Raw genomic sequence first — 20,686 nt, 5'->3', positions numbered from 1 at the left:
TTGAACCCTTACAACAACCCACGAGGTAGGTAATATTCCCAGTTCATATATCAGGAATCGTACTGAGAGAGATGAGTTACATAAGATCACATACTATTCAGTGGCAAAGCTAAAATTTGACCTTGAAATCCCAACTACAATATAAACTTTTATTTAAATAAGGAAAAAAGCTATTGTACAAATATTGCTCTTCAGGTGCAGCCTGTAGAGCCATGGCTATGGACGCTTAGCTTTGTGAGGAAGTGCTTCTATAGATTTTTAGGTTTAGAGATGATACCATCTGGATATCGTTGCTTGAATCGGGCAACCACATCTGGATCTAATAGGTGGATCCCATCCAGTTGGTTTCCAAGGGTGATCCTGAAGCAAGGGGAAAGATGGAGCAAACCAAAATACTGGAATTAAAATGCTTAATATTGTTAAAAGATGCATACCTTTTATTAATACTGCCTATCATTTCATTGAATATTCATGCCAATTATTTTAAAAAGACCTTGATATTAGATTAAGATATGGTAGCAAGAATGGTTAGGAATTGGGCACAGATTCTGGTATTAAAACAGGCAGGATCTGTATTGCGGAAGGGTTAATAATTGATGGCTAACCAGGCCTACTTCACAAAGCTGTTGCTGCCAGTGAGTATTCTTTGGAAAAGTAAAATGCTAGCAGCTTGTCTTTTAAAGCTCTACTACCCGATGAAAGATACTAAAATTGTTGCTACATTAAATAGATTCTTAGTTAACCACCAGGGGGCAGATTCAAAACATCCCTAACATAACTGAAGAAGATCTTTAGGTGGCAAGAGACTGGAGACCCTAGAAAGCAGTGGTTTGAGTCCTAAAACCAGTTGGGTTTCTAATGAGTGTTGCAGAATCCCATAAAACAGCTGAAATATAAGCTTAAATGGTTTATGAATCCTCCGAAACCCATTTACAGACTACTGCAATATGAGGCAAAGCTCTACTAACTTGTCCTTGACGATAAATAGTTTTGCTCTTGGAGACATGCATGTTCTCTGGTCACCTACCAGTTGGGTTGCACATTGTGTGGTCGTCCAAATAACTCAATCTTCCGAGTGCCAGGGGATAGTCTCTCAATCATGCCATAGATTTCATCTGGTTTATGACTGGTGGAACGAACCTAGGAAATAAAGGCTCTAGCTACTTTTCAGTTACCCAAAATTGCAATTCTAGCCCTTTCCATCATGTATGATCCAAATGATAAGAATACACCTGAACTGAATAACTGATACCAATTAAAATGTGGAAGCTGTAGATGCCTGGGACAACACATACCTCAGCTACGATCACATCACAATCCAGACCCTGGTTGAAGCCTTGGGGATTTCCTTTGACACCAACCTGCTCACCACAGAGAAAAGATTACCTTATGAAACCCCAGTATATGAACTTTTTCTCAATAAGAAATCAAATAATTCCTCTTTTTCCTCCACCTAATGAACTGGGTCCGACTGCTGCTCACCAAGCAGTGCTCCTTCCCATGATTCAACCAGTGACCTGTACGGCCCGTCCGAATGATACGTTGCAGTTGATTTGTCTTCACCCAGATAATTTCATCTACCCGTTCGTAACTGTGGGGCATAAGAAAGAGAACTAGAGCTTTAATCAGGCTTTCAGTTTACGAGTAATACCATTTACAGAGGCAAGGAATCAATGGGAGAAGATATACATATCTCAACTATAGCAATGTATGTATTTAGTTCCCTCAAAAGAAACCAACAGGATGATTGCTACTTACCCCCAGAGGTTCAGACATTCTCTGCCCAGTTCCATGGCCCTAGAAAGAAATAAGGGTTAAACAGCTACTTCCATGCCCATATTTTTTCCTTCCTTCAAGATATGTAAGTGTTCTTTTCAGTAGACATTCAGTGAACATTTACATGCAAGACACCACTAGGGCAAAGGATGGATCTAAGAATGTAAAGATAAAACATATCTATTCTCAATGGTCTTACCTTTCACAAGGAACGAATGGAGAATTAAATAGAATTCAAGGTATAATTTATGTTATAAATAGGCATTTGGTCTCAGTAGAAAACAAGGCTGACTCAATCATGTATTTAATAGCATGAGTAGGAAAACCCAGGGTTTTATGCCCACCCAGTACTCACTCTGTACTATATCTGCCCATAACTACGTATCTTTGAACTGCATTACCTGCCTGTGACCCAGAGGAAGAGAAAGCCATCATCCTGCAGTACTGGTATGTTGAGCCTGCGCATCTCATCATCTGTCAGGGTCCCATAGGGCAGCTCCATGTGAATATCCCAGGGTGGGTCAGCCATCACAACTGCAAACTTGCCCAAGATACTGACGTCCAGGTAGCGGATATCACAACAGATCCACTGCATGAGGTGGTATTTGGTCATCTTCCCTTCCTCCACTCTCAGATTCATGGCCCCAGTCCCTCTTTGCCATTTGATTTTCCTACTCCCTTCTAAGCATATCTCTCCCACTCCATTCCCAATCAGCAAGACAGAGTACTGATTATGCCCTGCTCTCCTACATGTATGGCTGCCCTACTTAGACATAAGTCCATAAACTGAGGTAAATTTTCTGAGACGACAAGTACCTGAGGTGGGAAGAGTCGATCTGCACTGGAGTCACCTCCAACACTCTGTGTAAGAGCAAGCTCTTGGCTTGGTGTATGGTCTTTGCTCCCAGGAGCCTCAGAATCCATGCAAGCATCAATTTCATAGTGAACATACTTGCAGGTATCCATGTGGAAACATGTGTTAAGGAAAGAGCAGTCACCTAATGACTCATCAGTGTGTTTATTAATGATTCGTCTGGGGAAATAAAAAGGGAGAAGCAGAATCAAGATGGTGTTCCAGAGTTAGGTCCCATAGTTTAAATTCCAAATTGTTTCAAAATTTCCCATTTTTAACCTTCTCCTAATTTTCTCTATCGTTAGAGCTTTCTCTAAGAGTTTTCAGAGAAGAGGAAGGCAGGTGACGTGGAAATCCATAATTCACACTAAAGAAGAGATTTGATTCCTCTCTGAGCCAAGACATAACTGCGGTATCTTACAACAGGAAGGGCGGAGGGCTCACTGGTTATAGCGGTCCAAAACACTGACCTAAGAGCCCAGGGTCCTCTTTCTCCTGGGATCATCTTCCTTCCAGAGAACTTTCACTGTGGCTCAGAGACAGAGATGCCTTGCTATTGCAAGAAGAAAGGGGCATTTAAAAAAAAACCAAAAAACCTCTCATCTATTTGGGAGTACAGCTTGTATTCCCTCCCACAGAACACTACTTCTAAAAGTATACCTTCAGAGTCTGGAGGTGTTAGACAAACCATATGAAAACCTTTTAACAACAAGATTAAAGACATAACCCCAAAGACTAGAAGGAATGTGCTGAAAAGGAATGACTACTTCTTGGAGACCCATCCCATCTCTCCCCTCCCAAGAGACCTGAAGTGCAGCTTGCGACAGGGCCCATCAGCATCACTGGCTTTCATGCACTCCTCCTTGGTTCCATAGTCACAGAACTCTTGCACTTGGGCCCGACCTCGTGACCGAAACTTTTCAACAATGGATTGTTCCTTGGCTGTTGTAGTATTCAATAGCTCTAGGATCTCCTGACTGACCTGTGACAGAAGAAGCCTTAGACTTCAAAGGGTCTGTAGATAAAATGAGCCCTAAGCCATCGCTATAAACTACTTGACAATAATGCCCACCAAAACTACTTATATTTATTAGGTACCAAACCCAGTAACAGTGCTAAGCACTTTACTGTTTAGCTCCAAGTCTACACAATAATTCTATAAGGGAGGGTACCCTGGTTATCCTCATGTTACAGATGAGAAGACTAAGGCTCAAGAGAAGGTAACTTGTTCAAATGCACACAGCTAGAAGTAGCAAATGGATGGGAATTCATGTGGGTCCAATATTTATACTCACAACTACAATACAATAAGTTCTTACTTAACGTCATCGATAGGTTCTATGACTTTAAGCAAAATGATGTATAATGAAACCAATTTTACCACAGCCTAATTGATACAAACAAGAGTTCCTACAGCATCTCATTAAACGTGACGAAATCACTTTGAACGAAACGACCTTATTCAAGGACCTGCTGTACTGGCAATTCACATTGTCGAATCAATTTCCTAATTACTGGTCCATATGACTATCCTCCAGTATTCGTCTCCATTCGTCTCCCTCTATTTCTATATTTGGATTCCTCTTCTCTTGATCTCATGGTTCTTCCACACAGATGACAAAGATTCTCTAAATCAATTTCTCAACAATGGCATTATTCACATTTTGGGCCAGATAATTCTTTGTTGTGTGGGGGTTGCCCTACTATGACTGTAGGATGCTTCACTTGCACCTACCAACTAGATGCCGGTAGCACTCCCATGTTGTGACAACCAAAAATGGGGAACTCTCTGGGGAAGAAGAGGGACAAAATCCTCCCCAGGTGAGAACCGCTGCTCTAAACCTTCAATTCTAGTAATTGTTACTTGCCCTAGGAGTAAATTCCTCTCAACCAAAGCTATAATTCAAAGTGAATGTGTAAAAGCAATTCCATCTGCGCCTACCTTCTTGCTCTGTTGTTCCTTAGTAGATTGTTGGTTCAGAAGGCTTTCTATCTCCAGATCAACATCTGATGCAGCATGTTTTCTTGATTTCTTGGCTGGCTCCTTAGCTGCTTCTGATGCTGAAGACGCCAGACCACAGGCCAAAGAGCTCGCGAAGGCAGCTGCTGTGGTTGAGTCCTGTTCTGCACGTCGCTTCTGCCCTGTAATAGTCCCTGTGACCTCCCCAGGGCCCTTCTTTTCTGCCACAGCGCCCATCATGGCAGAGAGCTTGGAATGATCTGCATAGGTCACAAGAGTGGGATGTGCATCATCTTGTAAGAGACCTCGTTTTACCTCAATCAACTCCTGAGCTGCAAACTTCTGTAGCAGGCTTTCCACCCCATCTTGAGTAGCAGGGGCATCTGGCTAGGGAAGGAGGGGAGAGCAGTAAGACACTGGCCATGAACCCAAGAAAAGATGTGCTAGAACCCAACCCTGTCTTATCAGGTCATTACCGTGGAGATGGCAAGACGGATGGACACAGCATCAGTGGGCAATGTTAGGGCTAGATCGGAGAGGTGGTGTAGCAACTTCTTCTCTAATTCGGGGTCTGTAGCTAATTCAGGAACTGCTGAAGCTGTGCTGGGCTTAGAGCCACCAGAAGTGGGTGCAGCAGGCACTGGGCTGTCACTGCGGAAGGTTGGCGACAATGCTGCCTCTGGATTCCGTAGATCTAGGCGTGAAGAGAAGTGAAAATGAAAAAGGGCAACCACTGTCACTACATACATTCACCAGGAGTCAAATTCTCCAGCATTCACAGGATACAGTTCTTTCATTTCATGTAAGAAATCCCCTGACCACATTTAGAACGAGATAACTTTTGCTTAATCATACTCAAGAATTCACTGCTTTCCCAATATAATCCTCACATTTTCTGGGAACAGCTTACCTTTTCTCTACTGGATAAGAAGTATTTTCCTAATTCCTTGTCCTTGCACGCTTCAAAAGAAATAAATGAGCAACACAGTAGATAAAAATGTCCACAGCACTTCCATTCAAGTCATTCTAAATGACAACTGATGAAAATCAACCTAAATTTAAAAGCCAGAAATATTTTCAACAACCTAAGCTGTAATCAGATCTTGAGAAATGGAGTTTGAATTTATATGAATTAAGGCCACTGGACATCAGAGGGTATACAAAAATGACAGTGTTGGATGTTAGAATGATGTAAGCTTTAACATCAAACACAAGTATCTTCTAAAACTTTGCTGAAGCCCTGGTCACATGATATTTCCTAACCATTTTTATCACCTACTCGACTACTTCACAAGCTGGGTAGCCAAGACTTAAGAATATAAAATTAGGACAAAATATTACCATTGGAAGAGCCTAATACCTGGGATTATTCAGTTAAAATACAAGTGACATATTAAACTCTCAGGACTTGTACTGGATATAAGTGAGCCATTAGTTAACATTCAAAAATATTTTTGGTTACTTAGAAATTTCCACTCTAGGAACTGACTTTAGTAAAATTTGACTGAGAGATTCCAAGGACAATGGAGCTGAACTACACCAAACACCTTGCTGAAACAATTACATTTTATGAAAATAATTTACATTTTATTTGGAAAACAGACTCCACAACTCCACATTAGCTGGAAATGTTAAATAATTGACATAACTTTCTTCACCTTGCTTACTTATGATCTCTTTATGTTCTGCTCAATCTTAGGCTAGAACTTTTGCCACATGAAGAGATAAAGGCTCCATGTTTTAGTAAAGAGGTGTTGTACACATGGAAGTATCATAGAAACACTATGAAGGTCTGGATGAGAAAGAGTTTGAGAGCAACTGACCTCTGCTAAAAATACGTAAGAAATATAAGTGACAATTACTACTCAGCTTACTTGGAAGACTACAGGCAAAAATCCTGCACTGTACAGGATTGACTCAGTGACTACCGAAGTCCCTTGTAATTCAGAGATTTTACAAGTTTAATAAATTTGAGTTAAAGTACCACAATTATAATTTACACTACGGTCAAACTGAGTTTTGTGTCAGTCAAGTTTAAAATTTTTTTGAAGTAACCAAAAATTTATTTCATTAAGCAACCTAACTATGCACACTCAACGATAAATTTCATTAAGGCAGAAGAAAAAGAAATACAAGGTGTTTTAAAATTAGGATTTCAAAAGAAAAAAAAAATTAGGATTTCAGGCGTTACATCCACAAATTGTTTTATACATTATATATTGACCCTTGTAAAGGATGCCAAAGGAAGTAAATTATGTTAAGCTATTAATATAAAGATTCTGATAATAGAAACGGGCTAAAGGAAGATATAGGTAAGTCCTAAATCAATACTTAGCATATAGATCCTTTACTATGTTATGCAGTTTTGAAATTTTTAATATTTTAAGCCATAAATTATCCAACCGCCCATACACACTCTATGTTCAAACTTTGTGCCAGGCACCTTGTAATATGCTGTTGTCATTAGTATGAGTTTTATTTTGTTAATAAAGGCCTAAGCTCACAAAGACAATTCCTATTACATCTTTTTTTTTAAACCACTTTATTGAGGTATGACTGACATGTAAAAAGCTGTATGTATTTAATGTATACAACTCAGTGACTTTGGAGAGAAGTATACAGAACCATGAAACCATCAAAACCATTGAGGCCAAAGGCACATCCAAGTTTCTTTCTGCTGCGTTTATTATTATTATTTGTATGGGGTTAGGCCACTTACCCTAAGATTTACCCTCTTCGAAAATGTATAAGTTTACACTACAGTATTGTTAGCTATAGGCACTATGCCACACAGACCTCTAGAACCTATTGATCTTGCGAACTGAAACTTTGTACCCTTTGACCATCACCTCCCCATTTCCCAGCCCCCCAGTCCCTGGCAATCTCCATCTCGCTCTCTGCTTCTATGACTTTGACTATTTTAGATTGTACATCTCAAATATATTCTAAGTGAGATCATATAATATTTGTCTTTCTGTGTCTGACTGACTTATTTCACTTAATGTAACGTCCTCCAGGTCCACTCTGGCAGGATGTCTTTCTTTAAATGGCTGAATAATATTCCACTGTATGTATATTCCACATTTGATCCATTCATCCATCAATGGACATTTGGTTGTTTCCGTATCTTGGCTATTGATCGTCACGCTGCAGTGAACATGGGTGTACAGGTATCTCTTCTGGATCCTGATTTCAATTCTTTTGAGTACACAGAAGTAGGACTGTTGGATCGTATGGCAACTCTGTTTATTTTTTGAGGAACCTCCATACTGTCTTCCATAATGGCTCTACCAATTTACATTCCCACCAACAGTGAATCAGAGTTACCTTTTCTCTTTACCAACATTTGCTATCTTTCAATTTTTTAATAATAGCCATCCTAACAAGCATGAGGTAATATCTCATTATGGTTTTGATGCGCATGTCCCTGATTAGTGATGTTGAATACCTTGTTGTATACCTGCTTACATCTCTCTGTGCTCTTTAGAGACTTATATTACATCTTGATTTTGCATATTCTGCTTGTTTCTTGCAATGGAATGCAAAAGAAAATAATGAGTGTTGTCAGTAATTAAAATAAATGTCAAATTACTGAGCATTTTCTACGATTTCAAATTTTCAATCAGTGCTTCAGAAACATTCTTATTAATGTAATCTAATCCAAATTCTGTTTAGGAACATACTTATTCACTACCATTCTATTTTTTCATTACTGCCAAAAAAAAAAAAAATTGTTCTTGAGACACTGGGTTTAAATATGCAATAATACCACATTATTTTTTTTATAAACATTTTCTCTATTAAGTTTATTTTTAATGAAGTCCAGGAGCTAACAGTTCAAAGAAAAATAACATTCCACTTTACATCATTACATCTGCTATTATATTTAAAATAATAATATATACATTTGATTAGATGTTAATAATGCTCTTGATTTCTTTCCTACCAACTTTACATGCAAATGTTATTTGCTATTTCTAAAACAGACTACACTTTTTTCATCTAGACTTTCTACACCCTATCAGACATTATCTCTGAGAAAAAGCACTAATTTTGCTCTGATTTTAGTGTTAATAAACTGAAAATGTGTTTTTAAAATTAAATTGGGCAACGTTGGTTAATAACGTGTAAGTTTCAGAAGTACACCTTTATAATACAACTGTGTATTCCATTGTGTGCTCAAGAAAATGTGCTTTTTATAATTAACTACTGATACTATCAAGAATGTAATCATCTGAACATTTCGTCTTATAGAGTAACAGAATTTAGATGTTCTTTGAGTAATGTTTCTTCAAGTAAGCAAGAAATCTATATAAAAGGAACCACTAAACATACATTTTCAATCTCTGGAACTAGATTTTTTTTCCCGTTTGATTATTTGACTAATCACTTGCTTTAATACTGCTCTTTTAAAAAAAACAACCTGGGGCTGGCCCGGTGGCTCAGGCCATTGGAGCTCCATGCTCCTAAAGCCAAAGGCTGCCAATTCGATTCCTACATGGGCCAGTGGGCTCTCAACCACAAGGCTGCCAGTTTGACTCCTCTACTCCCCCAAGAGATGATGGGCTGTGCCCCCTGCAACTAACAATGGCAACTGGACCTGGAGCTGAGCTGCGCCCTCCACAACTAAGTTTGAAAGGACAACAACTTGACTTGGAAAAAAGTCCTGGAAGTACACACTGTTCCCCAATAAAGTCCTGTTCCCCTTCCCCAATAAAATCTTTTAAAAAAACAACAACCTGATGATGTGATTCTGGTTATGAATCTTTGTGTTAGTAACACTTCCTGGGAGTTTTCTTTTCATGACAACCAGGACACTGGAGCTGAAAATACCTCTTTTAAGGTTACTAGAAGGAGAGTGGATCATATTTAATGTTGTGGAAAATTTTAATAGCTAATTAATGCAACTTATTTATGGATGGGCTTTAATCACTCTGAATTCCCTGAAATCACATCCAAATTTTTGTAGGTGTGTATATATACAAATAATAATAATAATAATAAATGCATATATTTATTTATTTATTTGGGGGAAAGATTCCAATGTTTTATCATTCTTAAAATAGGTTACTATCCAAAAAAAGATTAAGAACAGCTGGGTTCCAACTTCTTCAAAAAGTATTTGTTCATTTTTTAATTCAATACATTTCCTGACCATTTTCACTAGGCTGGCAACAATCTTAACGCGTACTTCTAATCTAATGAAAATTGTATGTGTTGGGTTCAGCAAAATAATACATAATACTTGAGTTTATTCTTTGGTTAAGAGCTCCACTGCATATAAACAAAATGTTAGCTTGAAGATAGAAAAATATGTCCAGTCTACTAATTTGCTGACCCCTAAAATACATCAACATCTTTATGCACATCTTCAATCTCACTAATGAAATACAATGAGCAGTTCACATATTTACCATCTGCTAAGCTTGGGCATGAAATTTTGTTTCGATTAAAATAAAGATTTATTGAGAGTAAGCCTTCATTTCAAAAAGCTGTACTTTATGGAAAAGAGTATGGTGGTTCCTCAAAAAACTGAAAATTATAGGTATTCCACAGCTTCATGAAAGTTCACTTTATGCCACTTTGCTTTTATGAAAGATTTACATTAGTACCTATTCTTGCTAACCAAAAAAAAATCTGAAGATTTTCACTTTTATGAAAAAAAGGCGAAAAGCAAATATAGCGTGATGTGTCCCTAAGGCAATTGCTTTTTCACTTTATGCCACTGTGGCTTACAAAAGGTTTCACAGGAATGCTCTACTTTTGGATGGAGGAGGGAGGATATACCATAAGATCCAGCATTTCCACTTCTGTGTATATATCTAAAAAATTTGAAAGTAGAGTCTCAAAGAGGTATTTGTACGCCCATGCTGACAGCAGCATTATTCACAATGGCCAAAAGTGTCCACCAATGAATAAATGGACAAACAAAATGTGGTATAGACACACAATGGAATACTATTCAGTCTTAAAAAGGAAATTCTGACAAATGTTACAACATGCATGATGAACCTTGAGAACATTATACTAAGTGAAACAGGCCAGTCATAAAAAGACAAATAATTTATGATTCATTCACATGCGGTACCTAGAATCATCAAATTCATAGAAACAGAAAGCGTTGCCAGGAACTGGGGGTAAAGGAGAATAGGGCATTGTTCACGGGGTACAGAGTTTCAGTTTTGCAAGATGAAAAGTCCTAAAGACTTGTTATGTGTCTTTATTATGTGTATTTTGACACAAATTTTTAAAAAGTTGTACTTTAGGGCGGCCAGATGGCTCAGCTGGTTAGAGCAGGAGCTCTCAACAACAAGGTTGCTGATTCAATTCCCGCATGGGATGGTGGACTGCGCCCCCTGCAACTAAGACTGAAAACGGCAACTGAACTTGGAGATGAACTGCACCCTCAAATAGATTGAAGGACGACTTGACTTGGAGCGGATGGGTCCTGGAAAAACACACTGTTCCCCAATATTCCCCAATAAAAATTAAAAATTTACGTTTTTAAACATAGATCATTTTGTTAAAGGATACAACTACTTGAATCCTCAAGTCCCCTTCAAATTGCTACTGCTGAAGGGAAAACAAATTACTCCATACTACAATTAAATAAATATCTCTAGAAGAAATGCACTTACCCAAGGCTGTCACATCTTTCTACAGTGCAAAAGGAACCCATCATGCTATTACTTAGAAATTTTAAGATACTGTTTAAAAATATTTTTCTAATAAAAACATTATATTAAAAACATCTATTGAGTTGCTACAGTGTGCACGAGTCTAGTTAGACAAAAATAAGTATGGCATTGACACTGCCCTCAAGGAATTTGAAATTTAGTTGGGGTTAAAGAATTGATGCTTGTAACAAGTCAATGTCATACTTATTTTTGTCTAACTAGACTCATGCACACTGTAGCAACTCAATAGATGTTTGTTTATTATTTATTTTGGTGTGAGAGTCCTGCCAGGGCATTTGCTAGTTCCAGGCACAAGAGCATGTCTGCGTGGACCTGATATGTATCAAGACGAGATTTAGTGATGGACTAGAATATATAGGTAACATTTGGACAGACTACCACAGTCGTGGTGTAGAGTCACTATGTTTGTAGATCTTCAAAACTGATTTGCCTTAAATCATTCAGGGCTCATGCTGGGGAGGGGTGATGGGTAGGACTTGAAATCTTTTGAGGCTCCTTCGTTTTAGGACTGACACCGGGGAAACGGGAGGAGAGAAAAAGTTTAAAAACAAACAAACCGTTGTCAGATTCCTGCTCGGTATGTAAATGACTGAAACAATGTCAGTTCCTCTTCTCATTTAGTAAAACCGAGTGCAACTCTGTGAGGGCCCCTGAGATGGGCACTGTGGAGATTAGGACTCGGTGCTTGCACTCTCGGTGCCCAGTCACAGATAAACGACCACTACCAACCAGTCGCTGTTACCGACAGGAACAAAGCGCCATAGGAGCAACAAAAAAAAGAGGGCTTGCTACTTCGAGAGACGGGGCTGAGACCTGGCAAACGCGACGTTCTTCAAGACTTAAGAGGAATCAGCCAGGGGACGGGGGTGGGGCCCAGGCGTCAAACCCAGGAAAGCGAACGTAAGGAACCAAAGCCCAGGGTGGGAAGGAACCTCAACTACTTGCAGAGGGGCGAAGCATCTGTGCTACTGAGGGACGAAAGAGCGTACCAATGAACCCGGCATTAAAGAAACAGCCGCTTGCAGAAGGGCGCTCACTCGGGAGCGGTCTTTTTCTACAGGGATCCCTCCCGCACACCCCGGCTACGCACGGGCCAGGATAGCCCCGCGCCTCACCCAGGTGCCCCGAGTCCTGCTTCCGCCTCCGCTGCAGCCTCTCCCGCAGCGAGTCCAGCTGCTTTTTGTGGGCCTGGATGGAGCTCCACGTGTCCGACATCCTAGTCGCACAGCCTGGACAAGTCTCGAATCAGGCGCGGCGGACTAGCACCTCCCAGCCGGAATTCCAGGAAATATTCAATTCTCTCGCGGACACCCCAAGGCGAGCCGGAAAGAGATCCCGAGAGATGCCCTAGACGGAAAAGTCACTTCCGGTTTAGCGCTCGCTTTGAAGCTGAAACGAAAGCCATCTTAGGTATTGGCAGGATGGAGGACATATTTTTTAATTGGCCCTTTTGCGTCCTTTCGGGAGCAATGAGGCTGTGGTTGCCATGTTGGTGCCCGGCAAAGAGGCCATGTTGCTTATAGGCGCGCATGCGGCCGTGTTTGAGCATAAGGAGATGCTTCCTGAGGGTTGATCTTAAAATAGCATTGGTACAGCAGCACGTGTAGTACGGGTATTTAAAATGAAGGATCACTAATTCCTCTCGGCCAAGTTTGATACATACCTTTTCCACTGAAGGTGTAGTGGGTTTATGGTTTCATGCATTCATTTGCAAAGAGCTATTACATTCGTTTCCGCTCTATGGATGTGTGTGCGTGGGCACGCTTCTCAGAGAGAAGGAAGACTGATGGATCAATGGTAATATAAGGAGTCTACAAATACATATTTTCACTCTTCTTAATTATATGACATCTACAAGTATCATGTGTAATACATTGAGATACAGTCCTCATAAGGGGAGACAAAGGGGGCTTCTGCGGTTGAGGTTGCATTGTTTCTTCTCTGGATGCTGTTTGCATGAGTATGTCATTGGTGAAAATCAACTGAGCCAAACATTTTGGTATGTGCACGTCTCTGTAGGTGTAGTCAACTTAAAAAGTTGTATGTATTTTTAAGATTTTTATTAAAAATATAGTTAGCATGTAATACTATACTACTTTCAGGTGTACACAGTAGTTACTCAATATTTATATACCTAAAGAAGTGATCACCATGATAAATCCAGCAACCATCTGACAGCATACAATACTATCATGATATGTTGACTATATTCCCTATGCTGTACATTATATCCCCTTGACTTGTTTTATACTTGGAAATTTGGATCACAATTGCCCTTCATCTGTCCCCCTTTTTAATTTTTTCAGTTTCAGTTGACATTCAATATTAAGGGAGTCATGCAGGGTCTCTGGTCCCTCTACCCACATAAGAACGCAGGATATGGTGAGGCCAAAAGGGAAAAATAGGGAAGTCATACCACTATATTCTCGCTGGTGGCAGGGCAAGACACATGCAGTAGGATCCACACAATTGGCACTCCTCCATTTGCTTCTTCTGCCTGCCAACCAACCGACTAATCAATGCAGTCCCGGCAGTTACATCAATAGCCAATTGGCTAACAGGTTACAGCTGACAGCCAACCAATCACAGTTAATGGTCATTCACTACCAGAGCCAGCACCTCCCCAGGAGGCTGAGCCTGGAAACTGCTCTCTGGGACAGTGTCCCCACAATTATTTTATATGAATTTCAGGTGTACAGCATATGGTTAGACATTGATATAATTTAAAAAGTGATCCCCCAGTCTGGTACCCACCTGGTGCTATACATAGTTATTACCATATTATTGACTATATTCCCATGATTATTTTGTAACCACCAATTTGTACTTCTTAATCCCTTCCCCTTTTTCATCCTGCCTTCCAAGCCCCCCCATCTATCACCCAGATAAATCTAGTACCCGTCTGACACCATATGTAATTATTACAATATTATTGACTATAATCCTGATGCTATACCCTATATCCCCATGACTATTTTGTTACAACCAACTTGTACTTAATCTTTTCCCCTTTTTCACCCACTATCCCAATCCCCCTTCCATCTGGCAACCATCAAAATATTCTCTGTGGGGCCGGCCTGGTGGCTCAGGCGGTTAGAGCTCCATGCTCCTAACTCCGAAGGCTGCCTGTTCGATTCCCACATGGGCCAGTAGGCTCTCAAAAAAATAAAAATAAAAATGGATAAAATATTCTCTGTGTCTATGAGACTGTTTCTGTTTTGTTTGTTTATTTTGTTCTTTAGATTCCATATATAACAAAATCACTGTCTTATATACTCCACTCAGCACAATACTCTCCAGGTCCATCCATGCCACCGCAGATGGCAAGAACCCATTCCCTCCCCTGCCTGAACAATATTCCACTGTATATATATATGTACCACCCCCTCTTTATCCATTCTTTTGTCAACAGACACCCAGGCTGCCTCTGTATCTTGGCCATTGTAAACAATGCTGCAGTGAATAAACAGATGCACACATCCCCTTGAAGGGGCGTTTTGGGTTTCCTTGGATAAATAGTGGGATTACTGGGTCTTTCTTTGCCTCTTCTTTCAATCTGTGTGTGTCTTTTAATCTGAAGTGAGTCTCTTGTAGGCAGCATATGTAAGGGTTTTGTTTCCTTATTCATTCAGCCCCCCTAAGTCTTTTGATTGGAGCATGTAATCCATTTACATTGAAAGTAATTGTTGATAGATATATATCTACTGCCATTTTAGTATTCATAATTTTATTTTCTTTTTTTCCATCTTAAAGAATTCCCTCTAACATACCTTGTAATAATGTTTGGTGGTGATGAACTCCTTCAGCTTCTCTTGTCTGGGAAGCTCTTTATCTGTTCTTCAATTTTCAATGATAGCCTTGTTGGGTTGAGTACCCTTTGTTGTAGGTCCTTTCTTTTCATCACATTGAATGTTTCCTGTCATTCCCTTCTCTCCTGCAAAGTTTCTGTTGAGAAATCAGTTGGCAGTCTTATGGGAGCGCCCTTGTGGGTAACTAACTGCTTTTCTTTTGCTGCTTTTAGGATTCTCTCTTTGTCTTTAACCTTTGCCATCTTCATTATAATGTTTCTTGGTGTGGGACTGTTTGGGTTCATCTTGTTTGGGATGCTGCGATTCCTGGACTTGTATGTCTATTTCCTTTACCTGGTTAGGAAAGTTTTCAATCATTATTTCTTCAAATAGATTGTCAATCCCTTGCTTTCTTTCTTCTCCTTCTGGTATGACTGTGATGTGACTGTTGTTATGCTTGATGTTGTCCCAGAGGTCTCTTAAACTATCCTCATTTTTAAATTTATTTTATTATTTATTTATTTATTTATTTATTTATTTATTTATTTACTTTGCTGTACTGATTGGGTGTTTTCTGCTACCTTGTCTTCCAAATTGCCTATTTGATCCTCTGCTTCATCTAGTCTGCTGGTGATTCCTTCTGGTGAATTCTTCATTTCAGTTATTGTATTCTTCACTTCTGACTCGTTCTTTTTTATGGTTTCTATGTCCTTTTTATGCTTGCAATTGCTTTGTAGAAGTTCTCACTAGGAACTCACGAAGTTCCTTGAACATCGTTATAACCATTGTTTTGAACTCCGTATCTAGTAAGTTGCTTGCCTCCATTTTGTTTAGTTCTTTTCCTAGAGTTTTCTCCTGTTCTTTCATTCAGGACTTATTTCTGTTTCCTCATTTTTGCTGCCTCTCTGTGTTTGTTTTTATGTATTAGGTAGGGCTGCTATGTCTCCCAATCTTGCCAGGTGGCCTTAAGTAGTAGGGATCCTGAGGAGCCCAGTGGTACAGTCTCCCTGGTCACCTGAGCCAGGTACTCCAGGAGTGTCCCTCATGTCGGTTGTGTGTGCCCTCCTGTTATAGTTGAGCCTTGATTGCTGTTGCCATGTCAGTGGGTGGTATTGACCCTCCAGCTGACTGGCTGTGGGGTTTGGCCACATCAACAGCTCATGGGCTGCTGTGCAGGGGGCTTACCCCATGGAGTGGGATTTGCCTCAGTGGGCTCTGGTGCTTCTTGAGACCACCCTTTGTTTGTGCCACTTGTGGGGCCATTTGGGCAGTGCTCTGAAGCCAACCTCCAAGTATGTTGGTTCTTGGGGCCTTTGGGGAGGCCCAGGTTGCCACTGCTTGTGACTGGCCAAGGAGTACCTGGTAGGAACTACAAAGTGATCCACATTTGGTCCTTGTCTGTGCTATACCTGGAGGCCATGCTGAGAACCAAGGACAGCTGCCACCAGTACAAGGTCTGGGGTAGCCCTGCAAAAAGCCAGGACACCTGGAGGCCTGCTGCCACCTGCTGGCTCTCGTCAGCCGCTAATGAAGACCCCTGCAGTATGCAAGTTGGGTGAAGCAGGGTCTCAGTGAGTCAACAGGGTGGAGCAGTGGAGCTCACCAGGCAAATCTGATCCAGATTTGGCCCATGGGGGCAGGCTCAACACAGGAAAAATGTTGCCCATCTGCTCCCTGCACTCAATCAGGGCCCCACACAGGGAAAATGGGGGCTGTCCCTTCAGTCCTCACCCCAAGTTACACAACTCAGTCTCTCCCTATATGTCTCCAATGCACCCCAAGTCACTGTCCTCCACTGGAGCCAAGGGTGAATACCTGCATGGGCCCTTTAAGAGCATGTCTGGGTTTCTTCCAGCCTTCAGTCACACCCAGGTGGTTGGAATCCCCATTGTTTTTCACAGCCAGAAGTTGTGAGGGCTCCTTTTCCCAGCACCATACTCCAGGCTGGGGAGTCGGCTGTGGGGGGCTGGGGTCACTCGCTCTTTCGTGGGGAACCTCTGTGCCTGACATATCTCTCCCAATTTGAAATCACCACACGTGAGTGTGGGACCAGCCCGTTTCATGTCTCCACCCCTCCAACCAGTCTCGATGTGGCCTCTTCTTTATAGCCTTAGTTATAAAACTTCTGTTCAGCTAGACTTCAGATGGTTCTCCAGGTTGATTGTTCTATTAATTTGATTGTAATTTTCATGTGTTCATGGGATGAGGCAAGTACAGTGTTTATCTGTTCTGTCATCTTGGATCGCCCTACCTCTAAAAGTTGTGTATTTTTAAAGGTGTCCTCTGAATGGGAGCATTTAGAAACCACTAATTGATCAAATGTCTGCATAATGCCAAACACTGTGTCAGAAAGAATAGCTTGAAAAGTCACGGCTCCTGTTTTCAAAGAGTTTCTAGCCTGGTAAACGACCTAAAGCCCAGTTCATTAATATTGAACCATCCCTATTTGAGGCCAGGTTGCAAATTCTTGAGTAAAGAGCTTGCAATTTATTCAGAATATAACAGGGAAATTTTAGGGCTTGTGAATAGGGAGTGTTTTAAGATTGGTCTGGTGTTCTAGTTGGATTGAGATGGGGAGGAGAGTTTAGAGATAGGGAAAATGGTTAGTGGTCTATTATAACTAAGTGTTTAATGATAGGAGCCTTAATTAATTCAGAAGCTGGTTGTGGATAGTAACGGAAAGGAAGGGGTAAATATGAAGGGGAGGTATTGAGAAGAAAGATGTATATGTATTGGAATGTGGCAATTTTATCCATTTATTTAGCAAATATTGAGTGACTACCACGTGCTAGGAGATTTAGCAGTGACCAAAATATTCTTTTCAGGTGTTGCCAGTTAGCTCAGTTGGTTAGAGTGGGGTACTAATAACACCAAGTTTGTCAGTTCGATCCCCGCATGGGCCACTGTGAGCTGTGCCCGCCTTAAATAAAAAAAAATTTTTTTCCATCTCATTTTCTGAATTTAATTTACTTAGGTCATTTACACTGTCTTTTGAGATGTGTAACTTTGTATATGAACCTAGAAGAAGAGGACACAGAAATGAATATGCACTCACTTGAGTCTCTGGACATTTAATTCTCAGGATTACACTCAATGAGAAGCAAAAATGCTATCTTCCTCAGGTGCAGTACTCTTGGGAAAGTTGGCTGATGTGAGATCATGGAAGACTGCTCAAGGGGATCACTCTACCTAAAGGTTTTTGCTTCCTTTAGTAACTAGCAGCTGCTCTCAGTACAGTTAATAATGGATGCTTTTGTATTTTCATTTGGGGTTTATCCTGTGTGGCCTTATGTTTAGACATATGTATTATTACTAAAGTAAGAGAGCCCTATTATTGCTATATTATAGCACTATTAAATTAATAGTTAATTGTTCACAGGTAGCATTTGAGATCTTGCTCTCCAGCATGTTGTCAGTTTGGCTCAAGTAAACTCTTATGAAGGTTTAAAAAAAAGAAAAAATGAAACCAAATCAAAACAATTAATTGTTCACAAATCTGAATCTCTCACTTGTTATAAGATCACTGTTTCTTTCAAGGTCCTTAACACATAGAAATAAAATATACAGAAATTATATAGTAGTGAAACCAAATAATCTTGAAGGAGAAAAAAAGAGTTCTGGATACAGCCTTGCAGAAGATGAAGGGGGTTGAACATCTTAAAGACAGAATTCTGCAGGTCAACCCCTAAACAGTATAAGCATTTTTGTCTAGGAAAGGATTTTCTGGTGGAAGAGATTTAGTCTCTGGTAGAATTTGAGATTCCTAAAGCCTGGATTGCCTCCTCTGACATACAGAGGAAGTCAAAGAAGTAGCGCAGGTACTTCTGAAAAATCAACCAAATCAAGGGCAGCTCCTGGAAGTCTTTGCTTTCACATTCAATTTGGGTAAGTTATTACAGTAGTAAATTGGCAAATTTTAAGAGCATAGGAGGGCCACTTAACATGAACTGCTAATAAGATTCTTTCTAGACTCCTCATGACCAGTTTTGTGCTCAAAGGAAAGCCACATCTTTCTTGTCTGCCCACTCTTGGTCAATCGGCATACAACCCTGAGTAGTGCACAGGAAGAAACCTCACCTAGATCTCTTCTGGTCAGAACAGTGTAAGCCTGGTTGTGAGATGAATGCTGCATGCACTATATTTCTTAACTTTTCCTCATATCTGCTGTGGTCGACTGTTTCCAGAGTTAGCCCTAGCAATGCCTCCCCAAATACATGCACTTATGCAGTGCAACTTTGCCACTTTCCTGTTAATCGGTAAAGATTATTTCCCCTCCTCTACAATCTGAGCTGGCCTTCTGACTAGCTTTGGCCATCAGAATGTGGCAGAAGTGATACTGAGTTTCAGACCTAGGCCTTAAGAAGCTTTGCAGCATCTGCTTTTCTTAGAGACCTAGGCCTTCATGGAAGTCCAGTTATCCTAAATGATAAACCACTTGAAAAGAGAGGAGAGAGATATCCTAGAGATTGAAAGACCTCTAGAGGATGCAAGATTATAAGGAGAGAGGTCCCAACATTCTAGCCATTCAGTTGAGGGGCCAGATGTGAGTAAGGCCATCTTGGATCCTCCAGCCCAAATCAATGCTGCCTGAGTGATGTCAGCCTTCACCACATGGAACACAGACAAGCCATCCTAGCTGAGACCTGCCCAGACAACGATGGACTCACAAATACATAATTACTAAGACCCTGAGTTTTGGGATGGTTGATTACACAGCAATAGATTACTGAAACATCCACATACTAACCAAATGTTCTTTGGCCAAATGGTTTGTTTCTTAAGTTGTTGTCCTTACTCAGCTTTTTATTTTACGACCAAAAGCAAAATGCTTGGTCAAATATATGACCAAGCAGATAGAAGAACTGATTCTGGCAGGTGAACACATAATGCAATATATAGATGACGTATTATAGAATTGTACACTTGAAATCTGTGTTTTTTTGACCATTGTCACCCCAGTATATGTCAATAATAATAAAAAAAGCAAAATGGGGTTAGTCAATCTATTATTAAACATTAGAAAAGACAAGGTCATGTAAAGGGAAGTCAAAGTTGGGTCTACTTGAGAATAACAGTAGTGGTCTTTTGGGAATCAGGAGACAGATGTTCCTTGGCTTACTGAGGCGTTCCACGGATGGTAACCAGAGCCCCTGGGAGCAGTTTTTGAGAGACGAAAATGTACCAAAGGAATCTAGGCCTTTTTGCAGGTGATACAGGTTGAAATTTCCAAGAAGCAGATGCTGACACAGACTTAGGAGTCCAAAAGTTGTATTAGGAAGAAACACTTGGAAAAGGGGGAGAAAGCAGGAGTGGGCAGGGAGAGCTGTCAGACTAGGATGCAGACCGGACAAAGTCTCTGCAGCCCAGTGGGGTGTTACAGAGCAAAAATAGCTCATTAGAGGCCACGGTCCACGGGAATGGCTAGGCCCCTGTACCCCAGCACCTCGCTCAGTCTCTGGCCAGGGGCTGGGGAAGAGGGGGGCAGCCAAAGGCTGTCAGCTAACCAGGCTTCTTGGGGCTAAGTAGCCAATTCACTTTTGAAGGGATATGTCTGAAGCAGCATATCTCTGTATCTGCCAAAGGGGCCTCAGTATATTTTACGTAGGTTCTT

At 40.6% G+C, this 20,686-nt stretch overlaps 1 protein-coding gene across 2 annotated transcripts; it reads right to left on the bottom strand.

The window, feature by feature from the left end:
- Nucleotides 1–135: 135 nt before the first annotated feature.
- Nucleotides 136–12,613, bottom strand: METTL3 (methyltransferase 3, N6-adenosine-methyltransferase complex catalytic subunit). 2 transcript variants are annotated; one of them, XR_013993464.1, is made up of 11 exons: nucleotides 12,403–12,613; nucleotides 5,066–5,283; nucleotides 4,572–4,976; nucleotides 3,436–3,611; nucleotides 2,593–2,809; nucleotides 2,178–2,365; nucleotides 1,759–1,797; nucleotides 1,454–1,591; nucleotides 1,296–1,361; nucleotides 1,028–1,140; nucleotides 136–360 (listed from the first exon to the last, which is right to left on the bottom strand). XR_013993464.1 is itself a non-coding variant. In XM_081050250.1 (11 exons), the coding sequence occupies exons 1-11, from the start codon at nucleotides 12,500–12,502 to the stop codon at nucleotides 249–251; spliced, it is 1,743 nt and encodes a 580-aa protein (XP_080906376.1). In that variant the 5' UTR covers nucleotides 12,503–12,611; the 3' UTR covers nucleotides 136–248. The 2 variants fall into 2 exon arrangements, 1 of the variants encoding a protein (XP_080906376.1); XM_081050250.1 differs by having other exon boundaries at nucleotides 1,483–1,591; nucleotides 12,403–12,611.
- Nucleotides 12,614–20,686: the final 8,073 nt, after the last annotated feature.

The sequence above is a fragment of the Rhinolophus hipposideros genome, assembly GCF_964194185.1.
Source record: "Rhinolophus hipposideros genome assembly, chromosome: 5".
In the NCBI taxonomy this organism is placed as follows: Eukaryota; Metazoa; Chordata; class Mammalia; order Chiroptera; family Rhinolophidae; genus Rhinolophus; species Rhinolophus hipposideros.
This window is presented reverse-complemented; position numbering and strand designations above follow the sequence as displayed.